This window comes from Poecilia reticulata, chromosome 4 (genome assembly GCF_904066995.2).
Source record: "Poecilia reticulata chromosome 4, P_reticulata-male-v2, whole genome shotgun sequence".
Taxonomy (NCBI): domain Eukaryota; kingdom Metazoa; phylum Chordata; class Actinopteri; order Cyprinodontiformes; family Poeciliidae; genus Poecilia; species Poecilia reticulata.
The window spans coordinates 23640695-23654056 of NC_088833.1; the positions used below are offsets into that span (position 1 = coordinate 23640695).

Genomic DNA, 13362 nt, shown 5'->3' on the forward strand with positions numbered 1-13362 from the left:
CTATATGGATGTCTCATTCAATTCAAATAATACACAGCTTTTTACTTGAAGTTTTTATTTTATTTATTTAGGTTTGATTACAAAAGTGATGATCTGTCAATAAAACTGACATGAACAAATTCATAAAATTCAGAGCTTTTACAATGATGAACTGATTCTTGAATCTATTTCTGACTGAAACACAATATTCAATGGCTCCTTTACTGAATATGTTACATATTGAATTCATGTTAGTGTGTATTTAAAGACAACTTTGAATAAATAAAAAAAATCCCAAACAACTGAATTTGTCAAATCAATCAGAAATTTTACAACACCCTCTTGTAGTACTCCCACAACGCCACAGGGTGTCGCCCCTCCCAACTTGAAGACCTCTGACTCGAGTCATAACACATGATCATCTGGCAATCCTTATAAATCTGCATTTTGAATTCATAAACCATTAAAGATGCCAGCCAAACATTTGTGAGACTTGATATTTACCCTGAAAGTAATTACAAGGAAAATAAACAAGAAAACAGCATCGACTGAATTGAAGATTTGTTCAAAGTACTGTAAATACTGGAAACTAACCTTTAAGAGATGGACATTGAGACAAAAAATAAGAATGCAAAATCAAAAAAAAAAATGTGTTGCTAAACAGAAAATTCCTGCAAGAAAGTAGTTTAAGTAGTTTGATTACCTGAAAGTGTTTTCATGAGTGCATTAATATTTGGGAAAATGCAGTTTAAATGAAACGCTTATTTAATGAGTCTGGTCCAATAAAATCACGTTATTTTCCTAAAATAGCCATTTTCTAAACATTTTAATCTTTATTGCACTTTATAGGTTCATTTTCATGTTGACTTCCATTATGATTCATTTTATAGTAATTTTATAGTTGATTTTTGTCATCAGGCAGCAGGTTAACGTGGTACAGCACAGAGGCGGTAAGGTTTGGGACAACGAGTGAGCCCCAGTTTGAACTCCAGACTGGGCTTTTCTCCTGGAGGAGATGAAAACGTGAACCTCTGGAGGAGGGAGGTGAAGAAGAGGAACAGCTCCATCCTGGCCAGCTGCTCCCCGAGACACACACGTTTACCTGAGAAAGCAGAATTATAACATTTTTAATTAGATCTGATGTTACAAACACCATGATCACCTTAAAATTTACCTAAACGGCAAACTAATTCAAGGGTCAGCAATAATTGGAAGTGTGATGTTTAATTTCACTGAGACACTTTATATCAAATCAGTTTATATATCAATTTAAAAAGAGCCAATTCATAACAAGGTTCCTATTACATTTAAATATACGACACAACACAATCAAGATGAGGTCAAGGGAACTGATTCAAAGTCTAAAACAAGTTAAAAAATTGTATTTATGCATACAAAGAGGAACAGCTAAAAAAACTGGAATATTGTGTAGCTCAGAAAAATGTTTTTGTGTTAAAAATATTTTTCCTTCAGATTTTCTGAAAAAATTAATTTTGGGTTTTTATTTACAATAAACTGTTTTTATTAAATGAATGATTAAAATACGTCACAGCCTGCTGCAGGTTTGAGCTGATATAAAATCAAGCATTAATTCAAGAATTTATTTGGCGACTGCATGCTAAGTTTTTGAACATGTGGTTGAGGTTTTCAAATTTTCTCAGACATAAATATCTTATTTAAAGAACTGTCCATAAAATGACAAAAAACAAAGTTCAACATCCAACCTGCAGAGAAGGGGAGAAATGCGTCTCTCTTCCTGAATTTGCCGTCTTCTTCCAGAAAGTGCTGAGGATTGAAGGTGTACGGAGTTTCCCACATGGACTCATCGTGTAAAACTGAGTCCAGCATAGTAAGAATCATGGTGTCCTGAAAAACCAGTGTAGCATTAGTCAGATAGAACCAAATACTTAATTTTACTGCTGATTTATAGAAAGTCACATTATTACAAATCTAAAAAAATTAAATAAGTCAAAATCGCTACTTGAATTTTCATTTTAGCCTCTTGGTTTCCACACTGAACATTCTCAAAGTTAGTTCACAAAGTTCTCCTCAAACAGTGCAGCCTAAGACCTCTAATTAAAGTTTGACATGTAAAAACAGGGGAAGCATCTAAATAAAATAACACATTTGCATGTCATACCTTTGGGATGGTGTATTTATCCAATATGGTGTCCTGGTTCGCTGTACGGGCCACATTTATTGGGATGATGTTCCCCATCCTCTGCATCTCATGGATGACAGCGTTGGTGTAAGGCATGTTGTCTCTGTCAGCCATAGACGGCTGCCTGGACGGACCAATCACAGCGTCTATCTCAGCCTGGACTCGCTCTGCATGCAGAGAAGAACAGAACAATCTGAGTCTATGAGAGGAAATGCATAATGTTTAATGTTAGTTGAGTGTAGCAATGGGAAAATGTGTGACAGACTTAAAGAAACCAACCTTGTATTTGTGGGTTCAAGATCATGTACAGCAGCCCCCAGTGTAAAGTGGTGGTGGTGGTTTCAGTTCCAGCACCAAACAGGTCCAGAGTGCAAAAACACAAGTTGTCAATTTCAAAACCAGAATCCTTGTCTTCTTTCTGATTGAGACACATGAGACAGACGTTGTTGGCACGAGTCATGATAGATGAGAAGAGCTTCAACACAGCAGGGAGGTCTCACCTCTCCCATCTCTATGAGGAAGGAGTCGATGTAGTCTCTGGGTGACGAAGGGTCCAGGTTCTCTCTGTGCTCCTGAACCCTTATTTTAATAAAACCTAATATTTTGTGTGATATGGTGAAAATCCTCTGATGAGGTCCAGGCAGCCATTTCATCAGCCAGGGAAATACGTTGTAAAGCTACAGAGACAAAACAGAGAAGAATCTATTGTTTTGTCAAAGTGGTTCTGACGCTACGATCTTGAATTGCATATCCAAGTATCGAATGAAAGCTGTTTTTTCATGTAAATAGTTTTCTTTTGGAAATGTTCTGCTGTCCTCACCTGTGCCCAAACACTTCCTTGTAAGTAGAGTGAATCGTCAAAGTGTTGAAGGATGGTCTTGAACTGCTTGTCGTTGTATTCAAATCGACTCCCAAAGACCAAACAGCAGATGATGTTGGCAACGGCGTTGTTGATCAGTTTATGGGCATTAAACGGCTGACCTGAAATGAAAATAAGCAAACGCCATGGTCATTGAACCAGCTGAAGTGTAGGCAGGTGCTCTAGCATTTCCTGGTAGACGACTACATTGACTGTAGACTTCAGGAATCCAGTGGACCAACACCAGCAGACGAAATGAAACCCCAAAACCATCATTGACTGTGGAAACTTCACACTGGACATCAAGCAATGTGGATTCTGGTCCTCTCCACTCTATCTGCAGACACTGGGACCTCTTTTTTTTTAGAGTTGCTTTATTCAATTTCTTCAAAATAGAAAAGTAAAATCTGTGTTCACCGCAAAATTGCCTTAGCTTTCTTGAACAACATCGTTACTCCCTGCAAAAGTATCAAATAGGTGCTTCAAGAAAGCTAAGGAAATTTTAGCTGAACCCAAACACCTGGTGTTCCTCTTTTACCATGAGAATGCAGACGTATTAAGCTGCAGAAACAACACAGTTAGGAATACTTTTTGCTGCTGCTTTCCTTTTCAAATACTTTTTATTGAATGTGTTTTGTGAGTGCCAGTTGTTATGCTTTCATAGTTTTTAACATATCTATAGTGAGTGACTGTATTTTCTGATGGCTGTAATACCAGCAGGGTTGGTGTAATGAACCCAATGTACTGAATATTTCAGACATGGTTGTCCTGAAAACAAAATAAGATTTTCCTTTTGTTATTTTTTACCTTGTAGATCAGCAAAAGCCTCAGTGAGATACCGACACTCCTGCTCAATGGATCGCTCCAGGGTTTTCTTCCCCAGACCAAAGTTTCTGAGTGTGTGAAGAGCAAATCTCCTCTGCTGCTTCCACGGATTACCACTGGAAATTACAATTCCTTTTTCAAACCAACAAAAAAAAAAAGTTTATTTTGACACCAGAACTGACAGACTAATATTTTTTGTATGAGATGGATGTTTTTTGGCTTGATTTGAAATTGCAGCTTTTGACACAAATAAATGTCACCTTTGTTCTGAGTTATGGCTTCAAACAACGGGATGCTGGGACGGTCTGTAAAGTTTTCTCCTTGTTCGATAAGAGTCTCTCTCACCATCTTGTAGCCATTGATGATGACAATCCTTCTGCCAAACAAACGAAGACTGAAGACATTCCCGTATTTCCCTGCAAACTGAACACAGAGCACAAATTTCATTCAAAACAACAAGAAATAAACTTTGTAAAAACCTTTGAAGAACAACATCCGAAGTACAACTTAAGAAGATATTACACATCCCAGCATCTTTCTTCAATGTGCTCAAATATGAAGTGGGAAGTTTGTCAGAATGTTTTCAAACATTTCAAATAATAATCATAATTATAAATATGTTCAGTACATTTGTTGTCTTAAAGTTACCAACTCATTAATTTTTGTTTATATTATTTTCTTCTTGTAAAGTATAATTTTATTTACTAATGTCATTTAAACCCATAGTTGTTTCCCCCCCCCCCTCTTTTCTGTCTGTTCTTATGTAATTATATATGCATATGTACAGGTATGTGAATTCTTTTCCCATACTCTTCTTTTTAATATGTGCAAAAATCTACCCTTATGTCACTTAAAAAAATAAATCATTTGATCACAAATAAAGAATATTTTAAGGAGAGGTGAAAAAGGATAAAAGGACAAATATGATAAATAACAGTAAAAAATATATATGTATGTATAAGGGACAAGGGTGTCAAGAAAATGGATGGATGGATGGATGTATAAGGTTAAATAGCTTAGTCTGTTAAAATTGAGCACTTTGCTCTACAAGAGAAAAATAAAAAGGTTAGAGTCCATTTGAGCCACCTTTATGCACTTTGAGTTAATAATCTTCTGTTGAGCAAAGCATTTTATCTGAACTTAATCAGTTATGCATTTTACTGTTTTCTAAGATACGTATTTTATTAATTTATTGTTTGAGTCAATTGTTTGTGTTTGGGAAATAAGAGCATTTACAGACAGGATCCATGGGATTCTGCTGAGCCATACACCCTTAACAACAACACTGACTGTATTTCATTATTCTCTGTTTTTCTCCTACCTCTTTAAACTGCAGGTGAATTTTGGACGGATCAATGCGAGGAAGGTCGCCAATAAAAGGAAAAGACCACGGGCCTGGTGGAAAGTTACTAGGCACTCTGTACTTCAAAACATCCGTCAGCAGCAGAAAAACAGATAAAAATATCAGAAAACTTCTCAGGTCTAGCCAGTCCAAGCCGAGGACACTCAGGATCGTCTCCATGTCGTCTGTGAACACCGAGGTGGAGCAAATGAGCCAAGTGTTTTATTAGCAAACACAGTGGGAAGCAGATAAGACAAACTGTACCGAGTCAAAGTTTGACAGGTGAAAACAGCAGTTTCAAAATAAAACCACTCAGCTGTGTTGAGCTGCTACAAGATCACAAACTATCTATGGAGCCAATGAAGTAAAACTCTCTTTTTCAAACTGTATTTTAAACTACAGTGAAACCCAACTTAACAGTGAAGCAATAATTGTACATGAAACTTTTCAGCCTAAAATGATCAAATCACTTAGAATATTTATATACAAGTCACATAAAAACCATTTGCAATACCAATTTATGGGATGATTAATGTTGTTGTTAAACTCATTTGGAAACATATTTCACCACTTCCTAATATTGTTTGATGCAATAGAGAAGTTGTAATGTCAACCTCTCTGTCCAATTTGTAAAGCATCAGTGTTGTTAAAGAAACGCATAATGTTCAATTTCTAAGAAATAATTACAATTTCCTTCAAAAAGCAAAAATAGTAAACTAATTAGATTAGTTGTGAATTGATTTCTTCAATAGATTTATATTTGTCCTTTAATTACGAGAGCTTCATTTTTTTTCTGGTTTGTTAGGATTTTTGGATCAACTTTATGTGAACATACAAAAGTTTACCAGTAGAGGGCAGTGTAGGGTACAGAGTCCACTGAAGCAGTACATAAACCATAAACGCCTACAAAATGGCTTTTGAAAATCTTCCCTCTCTGCCTCCACATAAGAGTGAAATTAAACATGAAAATGTTAAATATTAATCTTTATATTAATCTACATTAATAACACAGAAATATGTATTAAAAGCAAGATATTCTTTCCTAATTAACATTTTAAGAGTAGTGTTACCTGACTACAATGCTATATTACATATTCTTGCAAGTTCAGCCAGAAGACGAGCTCGACAATCAGTAACTTAAACAAATATTGTCTTGAGTTAACAACCTAACAGAGCAATGATAATAACAGTGACATAAGAATTCATGTAAATGTTGCAATTATGAAAAACAGGTGCCAAACATTCTCATCAGAAGATGCAACATTCACTTCAATCAAATATATAGCACATTTCAGCAGCAAGGCATCTCAAAGTGCTTTACATAATAAAAAAAGCTAAACAAAAAAACAACACGTGACATTGAATAACTTGTAAGAAAGAGAAAGAGATTTTGAAAATAAAAAGACTATAAAAGATAAAAACATTAAAACTCGCTCCCCTTTTAGGACTTCAGTTAAACGTCGTTTAACTTCAATTGTTGAGACTTAAGCAAGATTTCAAGATTATTTATTTGTGTACAACACAAGAGTCAAGCAACAACAGCAGATATATTACTTGTTTCAGGTTATTCAGTAAGTTGGAGCTAAGATAAACCCAACAATGTTAAAGTTTATTCTGAAAGTCTTTAAAAACAAATAAAAAAATGTAAGTCACTCAAACATCAGTGACTTTAAATGCCTTGATTGTGTGTCTACCAGCAAATATTTCATTAGACATATTTTTGATTTATGCCAAAATAGCAATATTTTAAGTCATTGCCGTCTATTTTGATGGTTTAACGTGGCACGGCACAGAGGCGGTAAGGTTTGGGACTGCGGGTTCCTGCCATCATGCACTCCAGACTGGGCTGCTCTCCTGGAGGAGGTGAGAACTTAAACCTCTGGAGGAGGGAGGTGAAGAAGAGGAACAGCTCCATCCGGGCCAGCTGCTCCCCGAGACACACACGCTTACCTGAGAATGCACAGTTCGACACATCATTGCTATTTATGCAACACAAAGTAATATTTGTTTCCTACTTTTCTATTTAAAATTAAATTTAAATTAAACAAAATTGTGATCCCAAAAAACAAATTTTAAGGAAAAATTGCACATTTACAGAAGAAAAAAAAAGACTTGAAAAATCGTTTTTTGGCTGATGTAAAAAATACTGAGATGTAACGTAATTAATGTCTTACAGAAAATTTTAAAATACTAAACCTGTTCATTTACATAATGTCAAAATAGTTTAACTTGCTTTTAATAATTTTTACATGTTTTTCTCAGCTTTTCACCTGTTTATTATCATTTAACTTATTTTCTACCTAATAAATAAGCTAATTTAAACAACTAATATTTAGGATGGTTAAAGTAGCTTAACCAACTTAATAAGTTGGTTAAGCTAATGTACCAACTATTAGTTTGTGTGTTCAGTTTTAACCTTAAACCTAATTTTTGTTTTGTTGTTGTTGTTGCTTTATGTACTTTGTAGTAATTGGGGTGAAAAAAAAACGTTGATTCTATAAACTTAAAAACAGTTTTTCAGGCACAATGTGTCTATTTGTTAAGTTTAGGTTTCACTTTCTCTGAGGAATATTATGGATATGAATAAACAAGATTGATTGTATTTCTACAAATAAAATCATATGTCAGAAACTTCTAATTCAGTTTTTTTTTATTACAAGAGATAAATTTAACATTTCATCAATAACCACTTTCACCAAAGGCTCTGGCTGACTGTGAGGATGTGTTAACTCTGTTAAACTATATCAAGCAGAATAAAAAAAACTTTTAAAACATTAAACAAAAGACTAACCTGCAGAAAAAGGCATGAAGGCGTCTCTCTTCCTAAATTTACCGTCCTGGTCCAGGAAGTGCTGAGGGTTGAAGGAGTGTGGCGTCTCCCACATGGACTCATCATGGAGGACAGAGTGAAGTGGAGCTAAAATCAAGGTGCCCTGAGGACAAACACAGCAAATACACGGCTTTACACTCCTACTTTGTAGTCACTCCTAAATGTTTCCAAAAGCAGTTTTATATGTCATTACGATCAGCTCTGAATTGCAGAATTCATTTATTTCACACATTCAATTGTTTTTATTCAACAGTTTATGCTTTTTATAGATGATGCAATGCATTTTAATCACTGCTTTTGTAATTTTCTCCATTTTATGTATTGCAAAGCTGTGTTACCAAATAGATGATGTATAGAACAAAGCACACAGCTTGCTAAATGTAATTTAAGGTTGCTAATAAATGCTTCACATCTACAACTTTCACTCTGCTTTAGGTGGCATTCTTGTTCTTGTATCATTCTTTTGCCATTGAAGTGAGACGGGCATTCATATGTACTACACCAGTTTGTTGTCTGTCATTTTGACTAATGGGGTTAAAAACAAATCCAGTCATAATTAAATGTTAAAGTTTAAATATGAATGTTAATTTTGTAGTTGGAAAAACGGTTTCGCTCCTCACTCCTTCACCAAACAATCAGCAGCTGCTCCTGCTCATTAATCACAGCAGGAGGCTGACTGACAAAGAGGAGGGTCTAATCAAAACAAATAAATAAATAACAATACATCTACCATTTGCAAAACCTTGGACCTATAACATTAATAATTTAGCAAAAAATAAATTAATCCAATTCTTAATAGGCTCCAACAGCGTGCATAAAGTTTAAAATTCATGCGCGTCTGTCCCAAGTGGTCAAATGTGTGAATTGCAGTTTGTTAAGATAGATGACCTTCAGATTATTTCATCACCGTTAAAAAAAACAAAGACGGAAAATATTCAGTAAGACGACCACTAATGCAACAGGATACTACAGTTATTGTGTTTGAAGAAGTCAGTACAGAGCAATCTGTAATGACATATAACACATAATTGTTCCTGGATTTTAAGATGAGATTTAGATGCACTACAAACTCATAATTAATGTTGTACTTTTGGGATTGTGTATTTATCCAAGGTAGTGTCTTTGCTTGCTATTCGGGGCACATTTAACGGGATGATGTTCCCCATCCTCTGTATCTCATGGATGACAGCGTTGGTGTAAGGCATGTTGTCTCTGTCAGCCGTAGACGGCTGCCTGGATGGACCAATCACAGCGTCTATCTCAGCCTGGACGCGCTCTGCATGCAGAGAAAAACAACCTTTGAATCTACTGTCACACTGATACTCTGAAATGTCAATTTTACACATTTTATACCCAACGTCAGACTAATCTGTTCGTGATCAATATGTAAAGTCACAGGAATACTAGTCAGAGAAACATTAAGCTTCCTCACACACCTTGTATGTCAGGGTAGTAGATCATGTACAGCAGCCCCCAGTGCAAAGTGGTGGTGGTGGTTTCAGTTCCAGCACCGAACAGATCCATGATGCAAAAACACAAATTCTCCAAATCAAAACCGGAATCTTTGTCTTCTTTCTGTAAGTAAAAATAAATAAATGAATGAGATGAGAGCATGTGCTTAGTGAGAGACAGCAGAGTCCTCACCTCTCCCATCTCTATGAGGAAGGAGTCGATGTAGTCCCTGGGTGACGAAGGGTCCAGGTTTTCTCTGTGTTCCTTGATATTGATATCTATAAATTCAACTATCTCTCTTGATGTGGAGAATAGCGTCTGATGCGCCCCCGGCAGCCGCTTCATCAGCCAGGGAATTACGTTGTAAAGCTACAGAGTAAGAACATAAACTTTTAGGTGTCAGAGACATTTTTATTTCAAGGTATACCTTCATAAAAACAACACAAATCTACTCTACAAAACAAAAAATGTGTTATGGATTTAGTCCATATTTTGATTCAAGGATTTCTTTTGGGAGAGTTCTCACCTGCACCATTAATTTTCCTTGTAAGCGTATAACCTCATTGAATTTCTGCAGTATCGCCTGCTGCTGCAGGTCTGTGTACTCAAATCTGGTCCCAAAGACCAAGCAGCAGATGACATTGGACACAGCCTTGTTTACCAAAGTCTGGGAATTAAAAGGCTGACCTGTGAGACAGAGAAAGCTTTCACTGAGATCTGTTTATAAACATACTTTATGAGTCTTTTCTCTTTTTTGTTATTCTGTGCGTTTCATTTCTTTTTGTAATCTGGGGTAATACTGTGTGCCTCACTCATTCTCTTGCTTCCTCTTTCCATGCCATTTGTTTGCCCCTGCTTTTGTTCTTAGAGTACAAGAGCATCTCAGTGATTTAGAATACAATGGAAGTTATTTATTTCCATAATTCAAATCTGAGAGGGAAACTCATATATAAATCCCTGGTAATATATTTCCAGCATTTATATTAAGGATACATGATATATCTGCACTAACATCAGAATCGGCTGATTTAGTCATTATTTCCATCTTGTTTCCATTTACTTCTGGAGGAGAACACTGGTGGTATTTGTTTGTTTGGCCATGTGACAGTGACAGTCATGCACTGCAGGATTGTTGGAAATTTAAATGAAGCACAGAATCAGTGGTGGAGACAGCAGTGTGGTCCATTTTTTAAAGGTATTGAAACGGTAATGAGATCAGTTATCAGCCATAACAACAATATTTATATCAGATATCGACATTGGCCAAAATGCACCTATTTAGATATGAACATTTAGATGCTTTTCAATAATCTAGTATTTCAGTATTAAAAACCTTTATTGGTCCTATGTCATTTTAACATTTTCCAAGGAACTGGATAGGTTTTTTTTTGCAAATTAACAGAAAAACTAAAAATCTGTCACTTTTGAAATAAAGTCACTGATATAAATCAAATATAAATTCTAATTAACGACATGCACCAAAATATAAAACCTGGTTTATTTTTTTTTAAGTCCTTAAAGTTTCTACTCCACTTGTGTCCTCTTATTGCTTCACAGCTTTCAGGGTTGGTGTTCATAATATGTGTAAAATTAATGGAAAAATAAGTCCATGTCATGAATAAAAATATAGATTTTTTTGCCTTTGTGAGCAGCGTAGGCCTCTGCGAGGTACTGGCACTCCTGCTGGATGGATCGCTCCAGGGTTTTCTTGCCCAGGCCAAAGTTTCTGAGTGTCTGAAGAGCAAATCTCCTGTGTGTCTTCCATGGATAACCACTGGAACCAACAAGACCTTTTGAAAGCAAAAAACAATGTTACAGTAAAGGTATTTGGGAGTTACTGCATTAACCAACATCTATATGATTAGTTTCTTGTGTACCAAAACTCCAAACTGCAGCTATTCGGACACAAAAGCTTTACCTTTATTCCCAACTAACTCTTCAAACAGCGGGATGACGGGACGATCTACGAAGTCTTCTCCTTGAAGGATCAGAGCCTCCCTTATTTGCTTGTAGCCACTAACGATGACGGTCCTTCCACCAAAGAGGCGGACGCTGAAAATGTTCCCATATTTTTCTGCCAACTGAGCACAAAGAATGGCCCCAATGACTCAACACAAAGGAAAATGAATTCTCAAAACACAAAGGACACTTTCCTTTTGTGCTCAGAGCCAGCAGTCCACACAGTCAGACGGGGAGAAGCGTCCCTGGAGGTTTAGTGTCTTCCTAAGTCTATGAAGAACCCCTGAACGTCTTCCTACTTTGTTACAGTACAACCCCAAGTTTGAATTTTTTTTATTGGAGTTTTAAGTAATAAACCAACATGGCAAACTGAGAAACACAGACCAAATGTTCAACCTCAAACCTAGAGATCATGCATCAATTATTTTACCGTTATATGTTTTGGCTGAGATAGCTGATGAATGGACAGTGTGAACTTGGCTTTGAAATGGCTACGTCAAAGTCCAAACCTACACTAGAAATACCTCAAAATGTTCATTTACAGAGGTCAAAAGGTTGTGCGTTAGCTATGTAGGAAATGGCATTAGCTCCTACAAAGCTCCATTATTTTGTAGAAATATCAATTTTTTCACATTTATATAGTGTTGAGATAGAACATGTACGGGGGAAAAAAACGGAGCTCCTCTGCCTCCTCTCTATGGACCTGCCGTCTACAGATATATACTGCTCCATCAGAAACAACACATCAGAAGAAGGAGGAGGGTCTTCTCCTTCTTCTGTCAATCTCCCTGGTGTAAGCATCCCTCCATCAGTATGGCCACCAGTGACGACAGATACGGGTGCATTTCATCAGACAGCAAGAATACCACTGGGAAAAAGTGGAGGAGCCAAGTCCTTTCACAGATCATCCGTCTCATCTTACATTGTCACAACACAGCAATGGTGTTTGCAAATGTGTAAAAAAAAACATTATTGTAAAAGTTAACACACTGCAGCTTTAACTGCAGTGAAATGTGGCTCAACAAACTACAGACTCCTGGGGTGGGGCCTGAGTAAAACTATGCTGAAGTAGGGCTGCTCTTACTTGAGCAGTTTTTGGATATTTTGCCCACCTCTGATTATACTTGATCTTTCTGAGTCTAACTGCTTGTATTCACAGCATGTACATTATAAAACTATTTGACAATCAGACCAAGGTCCAAATAGTCCGGGGAATCCTGTGCTTCATCCGACTATACCTTTACACTAGTTGCTTTCAAATCCGGATCATCGGGGTATTTTAGTTATTTTAATGTAAGAGTTAAAGTTACATCTCCCACAGACAAAACAAATCATTCTCAACGAGATAAAACTGAAAATGTTAAACTCTTTGCTTTATGCAACAACAGCACTTGATTTTCTTTTTGCATTTCATTGGATACCTCGGAAAACTGCAGGTGCATCCGAGAGAGATCGATGAGATGGAGGTGTCCAACAAAAGGAAGGGACCAGGGTCCGGGTGGAAAGTTTCTCGGCGCTCTGTTCTTCCAAACGTCGCTCAGCAGCAGAAAAACAAACACAAATATGAGAACGCTGCTGCTGTCTATCCAGTCCAAGCCCAGGACACGGAAGATGGACTTCATGATTTCTCCTTAAACGGCGTCTGATTAAAATGGATCAAGTTTTAATACGCAGGAAGAAAACACTCTGCGTGACGTCACATAATCACATTGGCACGCTGTTGGCCTTCAAAGTAAAAGCAGTAAGCGCAAGAAATTTGAAAGAAAAACATATATTGGTCGTAAAAATCACGGAAGCCTAAAATCTCCATCTTGGTGCCATCTTATAAAATATAACATGTAATTTATTGCCAGTAGTTGCAGCATCATGCTGTGGGAATACGCAGTGGCGCAAAAAGTGGGTATGCAGCGCATGCAACGCATAGGGGCGCAGCACCAGAGGGGGCGCCAAAACCC

The 13362-nt window shown here is 36.7% G+C and overlaps 2 protein-coding genes across 2 annotated transcripts; both read right to left on the reverse strand.

Annotated features, from left to right (window-relative positions):
• Positions 1 to 32: 32 nt before the first annotated feature.
• On the reverse strand, positions 33 to 6542 carry LOC145551487 (cytochrome P450 2J4-like). The gene is made up of 9 exons (XM_081606498.1): positions 5146 to 6542; positions 4085 to 4247; positions 3807 to 3956; positions 2961 to 3121; positions 2641 to 2817; positions 2420 to 2558; positions 2120 to 2307; positions 1704 to 1845; positions 33 to 1081 (listed from the first exon to the last, which is right to left on the reverse strand). Exons 1-9 carry the CDS (start codon positions 5344 to 5346, stop codon positions 906 to 908), a joined length of 1497 nt encoding a protein of 498 aa, XP_081462624.1. The 5' UTR covers positions 5347 to 6542; the 3' UTR covers positions 33 to 905.
• A 113-nt stretch (positions 6543 to 6655) lies between these two features.
• Positions 6656 to 13099, reverse strand: LOC103461257 (cytochrome P450 2J4-like). The gene is made up of 9 exons (XM_081606497.1): positions 12829 to 13099; positions 11367 to 11529; positions 11089 to 11238; positions 9975 to 10135; positions 9641 to 9817; positions 9433 to 9571; positions 9085 to 9272; positions 7958 to 8099; positions 6656 to 7116 (listed from the first exon to the last, which is right to left on the reverse strand). Exons 1-9 carry the CDS (start codon positions 13027 to 13029, stop codon positions 6941 to 6943), a joined length of 1497 nt encoding a protein of 498 aa, XP_081462623.1. The 5' UTR covers positions 13030 to 13099; the 3' UTR covers positions 6656 to 6940.
• Between the last annotated feature and the right edge of the window lie 263 nt (positions 13100 to 13362).